This window comes from Mugil cephalus, chromosome 10 (genome assembly GCF_022458985.1).
Source record: "Mugil cephalus isolate CIBA_MC_2020 chromosome 10, CIBA_Mcephalus_1.1, whole genome shotgun sequence".
NCBI classification, from domain to species: Eukaryota; Metazoa; Chordata; class Actinopteri; order Mugiliformes; family Mugilidae; genus Mugil; species Mugil cephalus.
This window is the reverse complement of record NC_061779.1, coordinates 24,209,824-24,230,799: the sequence shown is the minus strand read 5'-3', so window position 1 is coordinate 24,230,799 and position 20,976 is coordinate 24,209,824. Positions and strand designations below refer to the sequence as shown.

Below are 20,976 nucleotides of genomic sequence, written 5' to 3'. Positions count from 1 at the left end.
TAATTTCCTCAGCATGCACTGGACAGGAAGCATGAGTAGCACATACATCAGGTGTCGAGCAAATTTAGGCATGTCACCCTTGTAAGTGTGTGTAAGTTATACATAAAAAATGTCCATAATGTGCAAATCACTTTCAAATATCTGCCGTAGAGTTTTAGACTTTTGATTTAAAATTCTAATTCATTCAATTCTTATTAGCATCCCTTTGCATAAATAAAAAGAGTGATGGGGAAACTATATTCATATTCAAAATATAACAACAATTTATTTAAACATGATCAGTCGTGATATAAAGTATGACATGAATGAAAATGTTGAACAACATATGCAGTGTGACCATGCAGACAAACTTACCGTCAACACACAGAGCAGCACTGAGCTAAATGATGTTTGTATCAGGTCTCTGCCATTAGCTCCCAAGGGCCACTGCCCAGTCCTGTCATCTGCACAGAAGTAACAGAGCCGACTCTGTTCTGTCATCCTCCCGTTAACTTCTGCTCTGGTGCTGAGCTGTGAGTCACTGGAAAGTTTACCTTTGGTGGAACAATGCTCAGGTTTCTCTCTGCCAGGACACCGAGCTACATCCTGCTTAGCAGTCCTGTCTGTTATGAAACTGAATTTTACCTCACGTGACATTTATTTAAATTTTTAAATCTCCTAACTAGTTTTTGACTTTATATATATATATAATAACAAGGTGAACAGTATATCCTCACCTGTCTTGTAGAATGGAAGAAACATGCTTGTGCACATAAAACAATAGAAAATACTGCGGTACTATGGAGATACATCGTTGCAATCCTGTAGCAATTAAAACCAGAGAAATAAGTTCAAAGAATGAAAAGTCTTTGAGAATTCTTCCTCTGGCCAAAAGTATGTGTACTTCACATTCTTGCTTATTGATGATAAATAATAATGAATACAACTTCAAGCCAAATCGGGCAGAAAGCTGCGTAGCTGAGGCTTTAAAAGAATCCGATTGATTCTCGTGATTTTGAAATGAGATGTTCACTCTCACATGACTATTTGTCCACATACATTTGGCCAAGTGGTGATCACACGTCACTAACTTATGATCTGAAAACTGAACCAAAAATCCTGGCAACAGTCTGAACCAACCGATTTTCTTCACGATTCTAATATATTCTATTCCATTCACTGTATCCTTGACTGTAACCTTGTAATAATGGAAACAATGCACCTTTGTTAAGCTGACTTCATTCCCAACATGTTTCAGTTGAACAATACAGTTTGGTTTTCCTCAGGCTGCATAATTATGCCCCTGCTTTTTGTGTAAATTAACTCGCATACTGTTAAGAGACTGTGCTCCAGTCTCTTGAACGTTGCTCAACACTTTTATTTGTTTCTCCAGTAACCATGGAAATGCTGTGCCAAGCGTGGAAAAAAAAAGCCTATGAGCAACACTACAGGCATTAGGTCTTACTGACACACACTCAGATGCAAATACTACAGTGGGTTTGGAGGGCACTGCTGCTGGAAATTATAATTTTTTTCAGTTGCTCTTGCGTGTCTGTCTTTATTCTTATGTATGTTTTTCCACAAAGCAACTTGGGCTGCCTGGTTCCTGCACTTCACATGAATGAACCCAGTCACCAAGGATCTGTTGTGAATCATCACACAATTAGATTTGCTATGACTCAATATCACAAGTAACGAAAGAACAAAACCCCCACTGTTTAGTTTTGACTTTGATGAAGAGATGCACACTAGTGGTCACTTTATCCATTCAGGTAATGAAACTGTGCATAATAAAACATATACAAATGCACACCGGATTATATTAAATTTTAATGTGCACAGCGTGATATTGTACAGTAAAAGCAAGAAAGGAAATAAAAAATCATTTATTCTAAAAATATCACCTTCAGAGCTTAAAAACTCATTTCAAGAAACAGGTGCTAATGATATTACCATCCTTGTCAGATGACAGCAGGAAGACCGAAGGTGACATAGTCAGAGTGGATTTAGTCGCCCCAAACTAACCCAGTAACCCCACCCATCACTGGATTCATCACGTCTCCGAGGCGAGGGGGGTTTGATGCTTTCGAGCATCGTGTCCACAGTCCAGAAGCAGGGCGACAGAACAAAAACATAAGGCAAAAACGGGGATGGTAAAAACTGATGTCCAGGTAACAAATAAAAATGCGTCACAGATCACACATTCCACGTCACATTGAATTGATTCCAATGCATTAACCTGTGGAAGTACCACAGTGTGTAAAACTCTCCATTTAAACTCAGATCTGCACAGTGTAATTGGGCAACGTGTGCAAAAGTAACTATTTTCATTAGCGCTATTCGCTATACACCATACTTTCCCATAGATTAGTGCATTGGAATGAGGCCATAGCTAATAAAGTCTTATTTTCACCCATACAGTACATACAGGTTATCAGAACAATGGCAGCTTGAAATCAGGCCCTGGTAGTTCTTCATATTTATAGTGTAGAAGAAAAAGCATTCAACGTGGGACTATGCCGATGTGCATTTAAAAGAGCTGAGCTCAGTGAAAAATACCAGCTCCATATTGGCCACATTCTCTGTCACGCGCCCGTGTTGTTCTCGAGGTGATGGCGAAAGAGGCTGCAGGGGAGAAAATGTAATGGCGAAGGCGAAATAGGAAGATGGCGCAGAGAGCGAGTGAGCTGAGGCGCAGGTCATTTCTGCTCCTTCCGGCAGCGTGGCGGCCGTGGTGGACGGCGAGTTGCTGGCAAGGCGAGGCAGGTGCATGCAGGAACGAGGGCAGGTTCAGTGTGTCAGACTGCTGGGAAGCAGGGCGATGGGGGAGGGGAGGGTTGGTAGGCTGCCTTTGGTCATTTGGAGGTCACGTGGGCCAGAGGCGTCGCTGTGCTGACGGACGTTTGTGATTCTTTCATTTTTGCCGAGTCAGACAGAATTTGGCAGTGCTTACTCGTTCTCTCTGTTATGACCTTCACAACCCCGACATCCCACCATCCTCGCCCCACCGGCTCCGGGAAAACAAACGCTAACAAGCGGGACATCTCTAATTATGACATCCTCTCTTCACAATCAACAGATCAATGTGTGATTAGCCCTCCGAAAGAAACAGTAAGAATGGAAGGAATTGATAAGATACGGAGCTTGAATGCCTGCACGACAAAGTTAACGGTGAGGAATAATAATAAAAAAAAATGAAAACAAAAAACAAAAAACTAGAGAACACAAAAAAAAACAGCAACAAAAACCCAAACAATGACCCTTTGATTCCCTGTGCCCACCCGGTTTGTTATGCCATCAGCGGAGAGAAAAAACTGCTGTTTTTTAAAAGGCGGGATCCGATGTCATGTGACCACAAACCTCCACCTCCAAACATCCACGCCCTACTCTGGAAAAGTCTCACCTCTCTTCCAGAGGTCTATTTATTCTTTTTATTTTTTCTTGTTCTGACTTTTCCCTCCATCTGCGTTGCTCCAGCCCTCCCATCCTCCCTCCCCCTTTTTTTTCCGTTAATCCTCCTCCTCTCCTCCTCCTGGTTTCGGACACTACACCTCCTTGGTCGTGCGGATTCGGACGCTGCTGAAGCACTTGCCCATGGCCTCGAACAGCGGGTCGCAGAAGGTGTGCACGCAGATGGAGTAGACGCGGCTGACGCAGTGGATCTCGATCAGGTAGCTCTTGACGCACGGCACCACGGCCCAGATGTGCAGGAAGGACAGGATGGCGAAGAAGATACCCCAGATCAGCGCCAAGGGGATACCAACCAGCGCCGTCAGCATGCGGTAGCACCAGTACTTGGTGACGGTGAAGGTGGTGAAGCTGGCTTTCCACACACCGTCGAAGCTGTAGGTCCCTGCAGGCTCTGCGATCACATCTTCAAATTCGACCTGAGGAAGAAGACGAGAAGTGTGAAACAGTTTGCCAAGATTGATTGTTGACTGTTGTTGAAGTAAGGCTCCCCAGACAGATAGTGTAGCTCACATGACGCGCACAAGTCGGTCAAAACCGTGAGACCCCCGACCCACCACAAGTATTGAGCAAATTCTCACTGTATCTGTGGGAAACTGCAGTGAAATTTGGTCCCATAAAAAGAAAATCTCTCACAAAGCATGACTCAGTCTCCTTTCTGTTTTTGGCTGATCATGAAGCATCCGCCGACAAACATGTCCGTGTAAAATAAGATGACCGGAAATGAAACGGAATTGATTTATGTTTTAATTACCGCGCTGATCCTCTGGAGACCCTGCTGTGGTAACGGAGGCACGCGGAAACGCTACGTTCAAATTAGACTCAGCATTACGACCCGTCGAACGTCTTCCTCCGCGGCCCACAGTGTTTCACAAGAGTGCTGCCTCCAAATCTCAACTTGTTATTTCCACATAAATCAGACGCTTCACTCCCTGTTCTGTCAGTTTCGCGAAGTTGGAGGGCGGAATCCCTGGCAAGATTTACATACCTCCTTGCAGCGACTGGTACACAGTTCGACATCTGCCCTGCCTAAAATACTGATTACTACATACACATTATCTGTGGCTCCGTTAGTATTGCCTACAGGCCCGCCTGATTTGTAAATGATTGGACAAACAACTTAAAGAATAAAACGCTCCATTCATGTTTGACTGGCAGGTGACCTCATTGACCCCTCCACCTCCGCTGAAGGTGTACAAGGACATCATGCTTTTCCTCATTGTAAACCTCTCAGACTTTTAATGGGAGACTCCTTGCAAGTCTCCGTGAGCCTGACAGCTGCTGTTTAAGGAGCGGAGGGGAAAATGGCAAGTCTGCGCTTACTCTCTCTCTGTCTCTCTTCCTCTTTCTCTTCTCAGGCTTCTGAGCACAGAGTCAATATTTATTTCACAGTTACTTGGAGACTGTGCCTTGTCTAACAGAGCAGCTGAGCTACTGGAGGCTAATGGCAGCAATATCAATAAGTCATGCAGATAATATCCAGTGTCACACTCACTGTGAAATGGAAAAGTGAAGTGCTTCATTCCTAAGTGGTCCACCAATTGGAAGACACCATAGAAATAGAAATTGTCAGTTGACATTAAGGAAAAGCACTTAATTTGACCATTTCTAGACTTCCAAAGCAGAACTTGATACGATCACTATTTCTATACTTAGGATATACACATACACTAACCCCTTTATGGCCACAGACGGTATGTGGCCAATACCATGTTCATTATGGATTTGCGACCTGTTAGCTAGCCTAGGTTAGCATAAAGACTAAATACGCAAGAACACTGCCAAAGAAAAACATACTTTTCAGAACCTCCTAATTTTTGCAAAAGGGGTTATGTAACCTCTCTGCACCTGCACCAGAAATAGTACAACACATCCCCTACATCACACCACCACAATCATTTTTATACTTCAGTGCATGTGTGGATCAAACTGACGTGTACAATCTGTTTTACGAGCGTTTCAGAGCTACTGCCAAGCTAAAATGTCAAAGGTTTGTCTTATTATTTGACTTTTATGATACGAGAGCAGTAATGATAGTCTCGTTAAACTCTGAATAAGTCCGCACAAATATCTCACTTCTTTTCTTCATTTTTGGCCACCATTATTCTGCAACCATTATGTCATTTCTTGAAGTTCACACTTCTAACTTCTGAAGGCTAGTAAGTGCAGATGTTAAAACATATCTTCAGATCTAATGCTATACCATTACTTATTGTGGAATAGTGTTTGCAGTGTTTTTCCAGACTGGCTGTTTTAGACTAGCTCTCTTCTAATCTGGGCCAAGTCACTTTTCTTGCCTCCAAACAGCAGCTTGTCGGTATAATTCTTTAACTTCCAGAAGCAGCATAAAGCCTCAGCGTCTCAGAGCACCAACAGACTTATAATACCAATCTGACCGTGGCCACGAATCCAGCGCGCCGTCCTTTTAATTATTCCACAACTACAAATTTTAAAGTGGACCAACTCTGCACCAGTTTCCAGACGTTTGATTGAGGCTAAATGAGAGCCTTCTGCAGAGAGGCACAAACACAACCACAGCAGGAGGGAGGAGAGTTTTGACTTGACAAAATGAAACTGTGTGGTGCTTTAAAAAAAAGTGAAGAAACTTTCCAGAGCTCTAGTTTTCTACATACTGTTATTTATGCAACATGTCAATCAGGTTCAATAATTGTTGCCATTTTTTTTATTATTGTTATTTTTTTTTAAAAAAGCATCCAAATTAAACTTTAGTGTTCAGCAGCTAATCCACACTGTGAACTTCTGCACTCCAGTGGGAAGTTTGATATGAAACAGTGGAGTCTTGGTGTCAACATGTGACCAGTCAGCCAGGCAACTGTATTATTGAGAAAATAAGGCCGTGTTCTATATCCAGAGCTCTATCTCCAGGCTGCCGACTATATGCTTGAACAGACAAAGTGAGTCCCTGGAAAGAAGGTCAGATTGTGGTGCATTAATGGACTTGTTTGTCGGGTTGAGGGCTCTGGTGGTCAGGAAAAGTTTTTGGTTTGATTGAAGACACAGATTAGGAAGTTTGACAGCTGAGGCATGCGGCGTGTGACCCAAAGCTTCTTGCTTAAAGAGGCCTTGCTTGCTTTTGACTGAGCAATTGTGTCCTAATCGTAACTTTTAGGGTGAACTATGAGCAACATGTCTGGTCACAGTTGTTTTTGTGTGACGCAAACCATCCTTTGCTTATTTTTGTGATATCTCCATAGCAAGTAGTTGTATTTGCATGACTTTTGTACGAAAAAAAAAAAAATCCCACTGCACCAACTTTGGAAGACTTTCATAAGAACAAGGTGTCTCAACCCGCAGAGACGTGTGCAATCTTTTAGTCCTGGAAAAGGCGCTGGAATCATCAACCGAGATTTTCATCAATAAATCTATCATCAGATAAAAATCACAGAATGGACCAGTGAAAGGATTTGGTCCAGAAGGAGTGTTTCATTCCCCTGAGTTTGACCTTAACGACTTTCAATGTGTTGCCGGAGCTCAGACTTCTCACAACTCCCTCTCAAAAATTTTCTCTCCATGCACTGCTCGAGCCCCTCCTCTCTGCTATATAAAGATCCACAACTTCTCCAGAGGAAAAAAAAATCTTTTTTCAGGGTAAACTCCACATGCACGGTGGTAATGGAACCTGTTTGATGTGGCCGGGTGATTGGGGCCAGCTGCGGCAGCTCCAGGAGCGCACAGTGTCGTTCTTTTGATTGCTAGGATAACGCTTTTAGTTGTCCGTTGTGTCCGTGCACTCTACGTACGCTTTATCTGAATACAGGCAGCTCACATTAACGTGTCAGTGCCGAATGTGATGGTATGTGTGGTCGCGGTGGATTTCAGAATGAGGGTGGCTGGAAGGGATTCCCTGCTTGTGCTTTTCACTGGGGCACACCAAACACACGCTTCCACTTGGCAGAGGCTTTTCATCGACCTCAGAGCACCTCGGAGCGGCTGTACGCAGCGCACTGTAAAAACTAGAAGCTAACATTTAAACTAAAGCCTTTAAACTTAAAGAGTTTACTGTTAAATCTAAGAAAGGCAGAGGGTGTTTTTGGACTCTAGTCTGTTCTAGTCTGTTCTGTAACATAGTTACATGTACAGCTAGAGAAATATTCAGATAAGTAATGTAAAACTATGTTACAAGTATTATCAGAAAGGTTGTGCTCATTGTTTGGGCTGAATGCTACTTGATTTCGTATTGCTAACACATCATTATCTGAGTAACATTTTAACGTCAGGACTAACTGAAATGCAACAAATTAAAAAATACATATATAACTTTACACTGTAAAATGTACTGCAGTTACTTTTGGACTGTAGTAATATGAGTAGAATAACAGTGCAATTACTTCAATCTGCTTAGTTACTTTCAACCACTGGTTACAAAAGTTTCAGTTTCTTCCCAGTGGTTACTTACGGTTTTACAGTGTATGAGCATGTGATGTCAGATAATTTGACCAGCAGGCTGTCTTGATTGGAGAGGGGCGGGACAATCGTAAAACTGCTGCTATTCTGAGACTGGAAGGAGAGTCTGACTCACTGTCACAATGGGGAAGACTCAGAAGAAAGGGAGCACAAAGGAAGAGATCTGAAGCAAGGAACGTGGAAAGTGGAGCCTTGGTTCAGTTTCTTTCTGAACCACTTCTAAAAATCTTTTTCGGCGGATCTCTTGGTCGTAGGCGTTCCTGATTCATGCACACTAAATGCCTATTCTTTCTCTTACATAGAAGCAAATGTGAGCTGATCACATGTGAGGCATATTTTATGTGAGGCAGTATGTCACGTGGAGAAAGTGTATATATTGGCTGCTGTGCTTCTCAGACAGTGATGAGTTCCAGAGGAACGTGTGATATCCAGATGAAACAGAGCAAGAAACAGCATTTTACATTTGATGTAGTCACATGATGTGTTGTTGTTTTTCTTTTGTGACATTTTGGATATGAATGTCAAATGTCCTGTAAATATATCTTCATTAACCACATTAACAAAAGGGGGAAATCTCATGACGCTGCCTGATTTTAACAATCATGTGTCTCAGTTTATATCTGCCAGTGTTAATTTCCAAGCAACAAACCTAGTAGTGTCAGGCACTAGCTTGTGATATATAGGCTGACAGCAGCAGTGGAAAAATAGATATTTGCTTCAATGACGCAACTACAGGGATGCACGGAGGAAGGGAGGGAGAAGTAGCGGAGAGGGAACCCTTCAGTCTGAGCAGCTACTTGGGTGTTTCCTTTTAACGAGGCAGAGTTCAGGCATTTCAAAGGTCTGACTCCTCCTGTCTCATGCAAGGGGCTGCTTGACCCGACGCTGATATGAGACCTGCGCAGCTGGAAATGAGGGAGGTGGGGGGGTGCGGGGGCAGGCCCACACAGCTGCTGCTGCTCCACCACCACACAGATGCATCAGGTGTCTTTCAACGCACCACTCCTCTCCCTTTACTAACTCCTTTAATCACAATAAACACTCAGTATTGACTGGATCGGACTGCTCTCTTATGGAAAGAATGCTATTTTTTCAGAAAGGCGTGTGCACCGAGGACTGTGGGAAATGTGTGTTCCAACAACAGGAAATTGATAATGTTTCCTCTGTTAGAGCGAGGTCGGGATATTCAACCCCACTGCTCACACAGATAGAGGCACATATATTTACAATATCAAGGTGTCGCCTCGGTGAGCCTTGATACATTCTCAAAGCGCCTTCCTAATAGGGGAAAGTCACTGAGGGGTAACAGCGCTCAAACAGCAGCGCAGAAGAACTGCGTGCGCCTCTAGTGCGCACTGCCACACATAGGCGTGTGACAGCTCATACTTCTCAGCACAGCACAGTTTCCTAGAGATTATTTCACTTTACACTGATTGTCACTCCACTCAGTAGCTGAAATACTATGTAATCTCTGCAACAGGTATAAATTTCTCAGTTGCCACAAAAAATAGAGGAACCTAACAACAAATATAATTTTCACCCAAAATTGGATGCTTAGAAGTGCACAGCACTTAAGGTGGGACTCACCTTGACAACGTCGTCGTTTATGTGCTTGGGATCCCGGTTGACCAGGTCGATCTCTTTGGTGTGGACATCTTCCATCGTCTTCTCGTTCACACTGTCGTTGTCCATGTCTTTATTGTTCGGTTTGTATATGTTCCCTTGTTTTCGGATGAACGGCGAATGCAGGAACTCCTGACAGGGTCCGGAGGAGACAGAAAAAGAACAGAGTGAAGAGGAACAGTGTGCATGCAGCGCGCTGACAAGGAGCGAGACTGGAGCTGCAAGTTACCAGCCTGCCCCACAAACAGGGATGGGTTTAAATGAATAGGAATTGAAGCACCACACCCCTCCAACCAACCGCAAGGGGTCCTCACCACCCAGACATAAATCCAACACCGTGACCTAACGTACAGTAAGATCAACATGTACCTGAGAGCAGGCAACTTTTTAAAGAAATGCGTAAAAATGCATGTTGTAAATATTTAACAAGTCTTACTCCAACATGTGTTTGGACATTTGAATATATAAATATATAGACATTTAGATGTACTTCTACTGGTGACATATGTTTCCATTGAGACAAGTTTGTCCATTGCTTTAAAAACTGAGTGCGTAAAGACTCCTTTAGTCAGTAAGACTGTCAAGCACACCCCCATTCATGCGCACAACAACGATGCTGCTTCACAGAGTTAAGACAAATCTCGTTTTTAAATGTTTTTGCTCTCCTACTTTTAGGCACACTGATGCGCAAAAAACAATAGTCGGTTAATTCGTTAATGAAGACTTTGACACTCAGTCTCACAATCTCACACCCACATGCAAATGTAAACTCAATGGACCTTCACATTCCCTGTGCGTGTGTGGGAGAAGCGTTCATGACTAGGTGCCAGAAATGAAAAGATAACGATAGAGCCCTGCCGTTGGAGAGAAAATCCCAAATTCTCTGGTGAGCTCAAATTATTATTAGGGGAATCCTCTGCTGCTGGACGAAGGAAGTAAAAGTCACCTACACCTGACATGTCGGCTAAAACTGGAACAGTTAAAAGCACTGACGACTCCAACCCTACCTCTTCTGTTTCGCCGTCCTTCGGTCCTCCTGTCATGCTGTCTTCAAATTTTAAGAGATTAGCGCGTTGAAACGGACAAGAAGACAATATAGGAAGCTGTGTGGGAGGCGTGGATAAAAACCGAGAGAACCGGCGCTCCTCTCAGGGACCAGTGTAGTGAACTAATTCCTGCCCTTTTTGCTGAACGTGACTAAACTTTAATGCCAACGCGCTGAGGGAATCCTCCGGTGTTTCCACAGAGCGTGTCTCCGCAGCCCTGAGACACCTGTGAACACGGACAGGAGAGACACCGTGTAACCTGCTCGGCTGGAGGAGGGACTGATGTTAAACTGGAGGAGCGTTATAGATGGGTTATTTTATTTGGGGATCGAGGCAGAGTATAAAAAGGTTTTTGTTCAGTGAAATGTGGGCGTTAATTGGGAATGGCAAGGTGTGGATACATGCCACACTTTAGCCCGAGGGAGACCCAACCAAGCAGTTCAAATTCAAACAGGATAAGTTTTGCTATTTGAGCAAATCGTTATGTTTAATGAAAACAAGATGATAAACAATATTTTTTTGAAACTTTTGTGAACATACTTTTTTACTTTTTTTTTTTTTTTTTTACTTTATCACGAATGTACTCTGCAGTTGTTGTGCCAACTTCACAACACTGTGAAGTTATAGCTGGCTACTCTGGTCTGTTCACATCATTGGAGTGACACACGCTGGCACACTCAGCTGTTTTCACCCTGAAGATGTAATGGGAGTAGTTGTTGGGTGTGTTATTAAAATCTCATTTATCAACATCCACTGAAATACCAGCTAAGACTCATATTTTATCCCCCCATAGATCACATAATTCCTCCACTGGAACACCATTGAGGTTTGAAAACCTAGAGGATCACATTGTCAGATTGGGATTAAGCAAACATCTAAGGTCACCTTTATCTCTAATTTCACTAGGCAGTTTAAAGCCAGAATGTAAGGCAAATGGACGGATGGATGAGAAGAGTTGAAGGGAATGGATGAAGGGGACCGAATTCACAAATGGAAGATGATAAAGAAGCCCAGGGAGTGAGACACAGGATGGGGGCACACGTCTTGGACAATTTTGGCTTCTTATACACCTGATTCCTGAAGTGAAAGATGGGAGAAAAAGAAAGGAAAAGAGATGAATGGGGAGGGTGGGGAATGGAAAACTGTGATAAGCACAGAGAGAAAAAGAGGGTTAAGACACACCTTCACAGATGAACACTGGAAATAGAATGACAAGGGGTGTGGTCTTGTTCCTGAACTTAGATTATCATAACTTCACTTTTGGAACATTTGAATGACTGTTGTGTGTAGTACAAACAAAAATGGTAAAATAAATACACAATACCAAGGGATATCAGACCAACAACTACAATGACTTTCTCAAGATTTCATAGTGATGCATCTGGTAATTTACTCACACACATACATTTTAATGGTTTTATGACAGAATAGTGGTCTTCTTTTTTTTCATAATAAATAACGGTTTTCCACCAGATCATGGTGAACATCAGTCAAAAGTATATATTGTAACCTGGAAGTTCTTTTAGTGTTTTTCAAAGGGCGTGTGAACAGAATGCATTGTCTGTCACTAATGAGTTAGTGTAATTATAGTGTTTGGATTGGCCTTATTTCATTCTCAGTTCTATTTTGATGCAACAACTACAAAATAAATAACCGATTGAACCTGTTTTGTTGTCTTTATCTTTTATGCTTAAATGCCTTGTGACAACTGCTTTTTATATCTGCTTTACAAGTAAAGTACACAGGTCACAATACCCAAATGAACACCTGTCTCAAAGATGTTATCCTGCTGAGGCCTCAAACTGGGACCTACAGTAACTGATTTTAATCCTCTCTCTTTTTTTTAACCCTTTAACCCTCCCCAACTACACTTCTGTGTTGTATTCATTTAGCTCTAACTGTGGAGCGAAGCAAACTCTAAGGAAAACATAATATTATCAATGTTCCCTGGCTAACACATGAACATTGACAGAAAATCATGCTTAACAGTCAAGGTATGGAACCTAGGACTGGGCAGGTGACTTATCGATAGGCGTCCAGCAGTAAATATCAGTATTTTATACCCACGGGGAATTATGGTGATAGAACAGGCTCTGTGGGAACTTTCATCTGATCTAATTTATGTTTATGATACAACATGTAAATGTCATAAGTCATAACACTGACAGAACAGGTTCTTAACAGCTGATCCTGCCCCTGTGCTAGTGATAAAACAGTATCATCACAGAGATTAAAAGAGTAAAAAAGAGACATTTATACCTTCTAAACTGATCCTAGATGTTTTATAATAACTCGTGAGTCATATTTCGGGTTTGTATTAAGGTTTAATGTTTCATAAATTACAGACAAACTAAGTTTCATATGATTTGCTGTCAGGTGCTCATTTACCCACTAACAGGACACACATGGGCTATTTACAAGACCGATAGAAATCTAAATCTAAATCTAAATTGATTGTTCAAACTGAAGTAATGAAGCCATGAAGGCTGCAAAGAGGGAGATATAACAGGTAGCTGCTCTAGCAGGGTGGTATGACCAAATTCATCTCATGTCATCTCATCTCCTGTAACCACTTGTAACCCAGCTGTCATTGGGCAAGTTGAGGGGTACGCCCTGAACAGGTCTCCACTCCATCACAGGGCTAACACAGAGAAATAGACAACCATTCACACTCACACCTATGGCCAAGTTAGAATCACCAATTTACCTCACATGCCTTTCTTTGGACAGTGGGAGGAACCCGGAGTACTGGGGGAGAGAGCCCACATAGACAAATGGAGAACATGCAAACTCCACACAGAAATGCCCCAGTCAGATTCAAACCGAGAACATTCTTGCTGTGAGGCATCAGTGCTAACCACCATTATTATTATGTAGTAATTATAGGAATATATACCATCTATGCCGTCTAACCAGCTACAGAGGTATCCATCTGTTGCAGCAGCTGCCATGGAAGCATCAAGGGTAGTAATATAAGCAGTGCAAATACAGTGTCGTTACTCTGGTTATAGTAATATGATGATACACTTTCCCACTCAATCCTCATCAGTAGACTCTCCACCATTGGCATCACTGACACACCTCTCTTCTGGTTCAAATCATATCTCTCCGGCCGCTTCCACTACATCAAGGTCAACTCCCACTGCTCCAACCCTTCCCTGTCACATCCAGCATTCCCCAAGGCTCTGTCCCAGTACCCCTCCTTTTCCTTATTTACATCCTTCCCCATTGGCCACGTCCTCAGAAAATACAATATCAGCTTTCACTCCTATGCCGACGACACCCAACTCTACCTCTCCTCCTGACTACTTCCACCTTAGCCCTATCAACCACCTTCACCCCTCCCTCACACCAGTCTCCCCCTTAAATCACTTCACAAACTTCAACTGGTCCAGAACGCTGCAGCCTGTATCATAACCAGAACTTCCTCCACCAGTCACATCACACCAGTTTTACAGCAACTCCACATGGCTACCCATCCACTACCGCATCACTTTCAAGATCCTTCTTCTAACTTTCAAAGCCCTCCACCACCTTGCCCCCTCCTAAATATCTGACTTGCTCCACATCACAGTGCCATCATGTGTCCTCCATTCTTCTTCATCAATCCACCTCTCTGTTCCCCCCGTAAACCTCTCGTCTTTCAGCCACCGATCATTTAGCCGCTCAGAACCCCGCCTCTGGAACTCCCTTCCTCCCTATATCCGGAACATTAACTCACTTACCACATTCAAAACCACCTTAAAGACCCATCTATTCACTTTGGCCTACCCACCCTCAAACTGACTATTTTGATTTTATGGCCTCTCTATATTTATTTAATTACTTATTTACTTGATCTGTTATATATTACTGTTTTCGTGTTATTTTATTTTGTATTTCACCTTCATTTTATTTATCACCCTCATTTTAAGCATAAATAAGATGCTTGTATTATTATTATATAATATATAATAATTATTATTATTATTTATATGTCATATCGCTTGATGTGTTGCGTGTGTCAGCCTTAAAGAGGATCAAATGTTAATGGTCAGGCTCTGAGCACTTCTGGAATCATTGTTATCTGAGTTGAATGTCTATGGAAGGTTCTCACAGCATCATTACAGACACTCCTGAGGTCATCTGGGACTGAAACATGTCCGAAAAAGTGTCAGTGCTGTAAGATGTAACTTGGATTGCCATATAATTAACAACGACATCTAGCTGTGTTTTAGGCTGGGATATGACTGGCTAGTGCAGGTATTTTCCAGGTGTAGCCATCAACAGGAGACAGAGCCACTTAAGTTCATGGGCCAAAGATAGACAGAGAGAGAAACAGACTTAATGACATGCAAATGTAGCATATGAAAGCTTAAAGAGGAAAAGAGAGGCGCTCAGTGCATCAGGGCAGGTCTCCCAGCACCACAACATAAACAAGGGATGGTTCAGGATCACCTGAGACAGCTTGAACTACAAGGTTTATCAAATATGGAAAGTTACAAGCCTAACCTTAAAAGTAGAGTGGGTGTCTGCCTCCTGAAGCAAAACTGGGAGCTAGATCTGCAGGAGAGGGGCCCTACCTCCCATTCTACTTTCTCAAACTGTTTCAAAGAAGCCTTCACTTTCAGAGCGAAGTGTTCTATTGGGGTGTCATAGAACAATGAGGCCTTTAAGATATGATGGAGCCTGGCCATTAACATCCCAGTAAACAAGGAGGAGGATTTAAAATTGCAGGGTTCAAATCAAGGGTAATTTCAGATGTTGATGCATTAATGAAGGGAAACTAAAATATGATATCTCTTTATTGTTCCCATCCCTCCTTTTCCAGCAACAGTGTGAACCAGATGGAGGCTTTATTTCATAAGTCTTTTAGACAACTTGAAAATAATTGGACAGGTGAAAAGAAAGCAGTCCTAGTCACTTGTTTTATGGGTGTACTAAAGGAAATATCCTGTTTAAATACAACCCCAAGGTTTCCACAGTAGTATTGTCATCTAGAGATACTATACGGTTAGATATTGAATTCTGATGTATTTAGGGCCACAAACGACAACTTCAGCTTACAAAAATGTAGGAGGAAATATTATGTGAGAGGAAAAACTGTGCAGGCCTGCAGGTCTACCAGGGAAGCCTCAGGTCATGTTCCATCGACCCCCAGCTCATCTTTGTATAGGAAAAGTGTCTTATGCAATCTCAGCAAAGTGATTTACGACACTTTTCTGGCACTCGTATCTCAACCACACTCATCTCATTTGACAGGAAGAAGAAACCACACGCAGAAAAATTACCTTGGGGAAAAATTTGTTTATTTTTATACAACGAAGAACACATTTGACTTCGTAGAGTTAATGAGGTTTCGTTCCGAAATACATCTACAAACTGAATGAAGTCAGAGATGCTAGAGAAAATAAAATTCAAACTGACAGATGCCATGTGATGATCTATAACCTCTGAAGAATGAAGAGCTGGACTGGATTTCTGAGGAGAGAAAACACTTTAGTCACACATATGTCTTACACTATTTCACAACCCTTCCTTGAACACTCTCATAATAGTGCTGCAAAAATGAACAGAAGGCTGCACAGGTTAAAACAAAACGTGACGCATTATCAAACTGCAGTTTGGTTAAGAGGTTTAGCTGGCTAGCTTGCAGTGCAATGTTAAAACTCACAAGTTCAAAATGTATAATGTAATTTCTATTTTATACATGTACTGTAGGTCCTTTTTCAATGAAAATCTGGATGATCACCTGCCACAAACTGTGGCAGGTGATCATCCATGCAGCAAGTTTACCGGTTCATATGATGGCTCTTTGTTTCAGTTGGGTTTCCATTTCTGATTCTGTTTATTTTTCTCTGCCTGAACCAAATCACAATCAGGCAAAGTTCACAACCAGTTTCTAATGGAGGGGGAGCGGGGAACCGCGAGGCCATATAAATGCAAGTGCAAGACAGGACCATTTGCATTTATTAACAACAACAAAAAGCATCTACCTCTTTGGTTGCTCCACCTTCTTTAGAAGTTCATTGTGGACAGGCAACTGTGGATAGCTTTCAGGTGTTTTAAGCCTGTTGTTGACCATTAAGTTGCAGCAGTGAACATTAAATGGGTTTTACACAATATGCAGCCGTCGTTTGCACTTGTAATGGGCAAGGTGTACAGCAGAAGCAGACATCACACACCAGAACACACAGTATAATCATGTACCTGACAACCTTGATCCCCTTCTAAACGTCAGATTTCTGACTGTAGAAGTATTCCAGTAACTTGCAGTGTCATAGACAACAACAAAGCACCTCTCTAAACTGCATAGGCGTGTACCAGAGTCTCAGCTCAACCGAGACTTCAGCCAAACACAATATAATGTGTAGAACATTTTCATCACACAGCTGTAGTCCTCTTATGTTAATGTCTTCCAATTAAGAACCAGTTGTTGCAGAAACAATAAATTAGAAATTCGTCCCCAGATGATCTACAGTCTAATTTGGACATGGTTAAATAATGGTTTGGTCCATGCAAAAAAATAAAATGCCCAACATTATTGATGCAGCACTGTGAGATCAACACAGTGGATACAGTAAAACTAAGCCTGCAAATGTGCAACGGGCTGCATCGTAGCATTTAATATGCAAATAAAATACTCTCTAGCAGATTATCTACTCTGATTCAGTTCATTACATTCAACCTCTAGCTGAATGACTTGCAATATATACATAAATGTACTGTATAAAAAAGCAGTAGCAAAGTTACATCTCTAGGTATATCAGCCAATTGTTAAACAACAACTGATCTCACATCTCTTTCTCAGCCACAACGGATAGCAATGGAATGACAAGAATTTTTTTTGGTCACAATCAGCAAAAACAACTCGATTTTGAGCGGTGGTGCACATGAGCTCTGCAGAATCTATCAATGCTTTGCAGGTCATTTAATACAAATCTGGTCCTCTCTTACTGCATATTAAAGTACAGTGGAATGATTTTTTGCAGTTTAACTTAAAGGTATAGATTGGTCTCTTAGAAATGTTGTCATAAGAGGTACTCAGTGTAACATTTAAATACAGTAGTAGGTATTTGGCATTCGTACTGAGAGGCAGAAAGGAGAAATGGCATGGAAGCTAAGCAATGAACTGTCATGGACGTGGTCAGCAGCCAAACATATTTTGGCCTCATAAGACAATCAATATCAGTATAAGTGTACGCTATTCTTAGAATATCATCGCCTCTTTATCTTACAGTCTGGCAGTCTGTACCAACAGGGAACTGAAGACAGTATACTGCGTTCTTCACAGCCACCAGATGGCAATTTCAGAAATAAAAGTCAATGTCATTGGGAAGGAGGGGAGTTGCTGGTCTGTGTGTGAAGTTGATATTTTCACACCTTAGATATGAAGTCACCTGTCAACATAACAAAGTCACACACAATAACAAAACAAACTAACCTATCAAGGAAGCTGTAGACCTGGACCTGTCTCATGCAAGGTTACCATGAGTCAGGTGGTTTTACTGAATATAGTAGATCAATGCAATGGTGTCAGAAAAGCAAAGTGGCTATGAAAGGCAACAAAACTATGTAGTATACATTTGAATTGATATGGATTTTGCTTTTTGGGTCGTCTGGTTTCAGGAAACTAAAATATGTTTTGCTGCTGACTGCGCCCACAACATCAGTGGAGACGCTTCTCCGGACTGGAGAAGACTACAGATAAGTACAACTCCACTTCAAAGAAACTTTCTTGGTTAAAAGTTTAAAAAAAAACATTTCAATCAAGTTTGAACCTGGATTCCTACTTTCTGTTTCAAATGACTCAGTACATATGGTCTGCATTGATGTGTATGAAGAATGTTTGACAAACTCAGCCTTTACGGCGGCAGTTATATTTTATATATATATATATAGCTATAGCTATTACTAATTTAATATTTTACTGTAGTAGAGCTCATGTATTCCACTAGCATCGTTCACTCCTTTTGATTTGACATTTCTTTTCTCCTCTGGGACAGAGAGGCGTCTGTGTCAGTCTTCTATAGTTTGAACCTGAATGGAGGACAGACACTTTCCCATGCTGTGGAAGAGCGGCATCACGAACATGTCCATCACACTTCTCCACACTACTTGGAATGAAGGTAAGAGCATCATGTAGGTCTGGATCACTGGCATCACCAACCTGGAAGAACAAGGTCAAATAATCATCTGGGGAAGCATTTCCTACACTGGGGTACTAGGTTTTAAATGATGTTTTATTACAAAATTTTCCAAAATCATGTTCATGTCCTCTCTTTGTCTGCAGCACAGCTATTGTTGCAGATTTGTCTGTAAGCCAGTGTATATCTGTCAAACTGCCATAAACAGGTGTATCATACAGTATCGCTACATTCCTGCAGCTTGTTTCGATGTATTATATAATTGCGAAAACTGTTCACTCCCTTGAAAAAGCGCCTCTCAGTGTGACATCCTGCCCTGACATTCCAGATGTATTGACCAGCTCTGTGCCACAGTTCAGCCCACTATTGATGAATACTTGTGACTTGGTTCACTTCTCTCCGAGTTTGTGACCCCAGGGAGGTGAAAGGTCATGCAAGAGTTGCTCCATGTGCATCTGAGGAATGTCCCACTCTGATCTGAAAATAGGCTTCTATTCCTGCTAGAATGCCATCTATCTGGCAAAGGGCGCGCAGCATTTTCCACCTCTACCAGTGGAACTCGACATTCCTTCCAACTTTCCATAGAGTTCTCTGTTCTGGGCATAAAATGTTGTTTCGCCAAGTGCTAATAAATGGACTCTTTGGCTTGTGGTTTTGGACATATGTGCGTGATTTGCTCAAAAACTTGGACGCACCTGGTTCAACTAACACCAGGCACATATAGGCGACTGAAGTATGACATAATTATCCAAATAACAGTGTAAAAGCAAAACGCTGACAGCATGCTTCGACGTCATACTGCATGTGAAGTTAACTCTAAAAATAATTTGTGTCAATGTTTGTCTAAAGAGCCAGAAGTGTATGGGCAGCGGACATTTGAGAAGAGTCAAATAATGTTCAAGTAATGCAAAATTGAAACTGTGTTTTGGTGCTCAACACAATGTTTAATTTCCTTAAATTGGTCTATAACACATTTTAAATATTTTGTTATCTCTGTTAATGTTATATAAACTAATATAAACTTTACATTGGAGGTCAGAATATATTTGAATCACTGTTCAATATGTTCTTTTTTTAATATAGTTTTTTGGCACTTTCATCTTTTGTGACTCCGGTATAATACATGTGTCTTATAATAAAGTTGTTGGACCTTTTACCGGACTCTGTGTGCTGTTTTGGATAAGCGAGACTCCAAACATCACCAAGCAGAATCCCTCAGGCTGAGAGAAACGTCTCCTTACCAGATGTGAATGCAGCTGAGCACACCGAAGACTACTCCGAGGATGAAAGCCATGGGTACAGCCAGCAGCGTGGTCAGCAGCCGGTAAAAGATGAATTTGATCAGCTCAAAGGCGGCGTGGCTTCCTATCCACACTCTGTCGAAGCTGTGCGTGGAAATGGGCTCCGCGATGACATCCTCAAAACCCACCTGTCGTATCACACAAGTCAGAGGCCAAACAATGAGCTTCAAATACAATCACTATTACAAGCAGGCAGGAAGGTGTTAGGGGGGTTGATTGATTAACGCGCAGGCAGCGACTTCCAGGTATTCATGCTGCAGTATCAATTTGCAGACGTTGGTACTAATTCACTTTAGTAATAGTTCAGCTAGACAGATATTAAGCTTTCCTCAGTAGTTTCACTTTGAAAGAGTGAGCCCACACAGGGCGCAGACTTTACCTTCAAATACGCATTGATGTCGTTCGGGTCTCGGTCCGGCTCCGCCGTATACACCTTCCCCTTTTTCGACAGAATGGGCTCAATCGATCTGTTGAACTCATCTTCGTCCATAATTATACTTGTGTCCGATTTCTCCTTCTCGAAGCCCATGTTGTCGTGTTAGACGGTCGGACCGTGCAGGGAGAGGAGCTGGTGACGGTGCGCTATGCGCTCTGCGCCGCGCTCAGCTGCACCCCGCCCCGTTCTGAAAACAGCGCAGCGTGGGGCCGAGGAGACACAACAAGCCCAAAGTCACTTCCCCAGACCTTTAAAACACTGTGATGAGAGACGCTACTGTGCAGAGTGCTGGCCTCTGGCCATGATCTATCGAGGTCCAACAGTCCTGAGGGTTCAACGCCAGCTGAACACAGCCATGTGATTGAGTGTGATTAATAACAGAGAACCTGCAGGAGTTCTTTTTCAACAGCTCAAACATTCCCTCCTCCCTGAAAAGTGGGTAGCAAAGTTGATGCATTCTTTTTAGTGTTGTGACCATAATTATTGCTGTTTTGGAAAATGTATCCACCTGTACTTTTGAATTATGGTGCAGAAAACATCAGTTAACTATTACCCCCTCGGCCTCTTGTTTT

At 42.1% G+C, this 20,976-nt stretch overlaps 2 protein-coding genes across 2 annotated transcripts; both read right to left on the bottom strand.

Moving 5' to 3' along the window:
* Positions 1-1,791: 1,791 nt before the first annotated feature.
* Positions 1,792-10,794, bottom strand: cav1 (caveolin 1). Its single transcript, XM_047596559.1, has 3 exons — positions 10,503-10,794; positions 9,460-9,627; positions 1,792-3,866 (listed from the first exon to the last, which is right to left on the bottom strand). The coding sequence occupies exons 1-3, from the start codon at positions 10,536-10,538 to the stop codon at positions 3,525-3,527; spliced, it is 546 nt and encodes a 181-aa protein (XP_047452515.1). The 5' UTR covers positions 10,539-10,794; the 3' UTR covers positions 1,792-3,524.
* Positions 10,795-17,064: 6,270 nt separating this feature from the next.
* cav2 (caveolin 2) lies at positions 17,065-20,660 on the bottom strand. Its single transcript, XM_047597288.1, has 3 exons — positions 20,348-20,660; positions 19,909-20,096; positions 17,065-18,690 (listed from the first exon to the last, which is right to left on the bottom strand). Exons 1-3 carry the CDS (start codon positions 20,495-20,497, stop codon positions 18,540-18,542), a joined length of 489 nt encoding a protein of 162 aa, XP_047453244.1. The 5' UTR covers positions 20,498-20,660; the 3' UTR covers positions 17,065-18,539.
* Positions 20,661-20,976: the final 316 nt, after the last annotated feature.

Bases quoted from the DNA above. Each gene is read 5' to 3' on its own strand.
- cav1 (XM_047596559.1), bottom strand. From the start codon at position 10,538: ATGACAGGAGGACCGAAGGACGGCGAAACAGAAGAG. The intron at 9,628-10,502 runs GTAGGGTTGGAG...GGACCCTGTCAG, and splicing joins AGGACGGCGAAACAGAAGAG to GAGTTCCTGCATTCGCCGTT. The intron at 3,867-9,459 runs GTGAGTCCCACC...CTTCTTCCTCAG, and splicing joins TAAACGACGACGTTGTCAAG to GTCGAATTTGAAGATGTGAT.
- cav2 (XM_047597288.1), bottom strand. From the start codon at position 20,497: ATGGGCTTCGAGAAGGAGAAATCGGACACAAGTATAATTATGGACGAA. The intron at 20,097-20,347 runs GTAAAGTCTGCG...GTGATACGACAG, and splicing joins ACATCAATGCGTATTTGAAG to GTGGGTTTTGAGGATGTCAT. The intron at 18,691-19,908 runs GTAAGGAGACGT...TTGTTCTTCCAG, and splicing joins CTCAGCTGCATTCACATCTG to GTTGGTGATGCCAGTGATCC.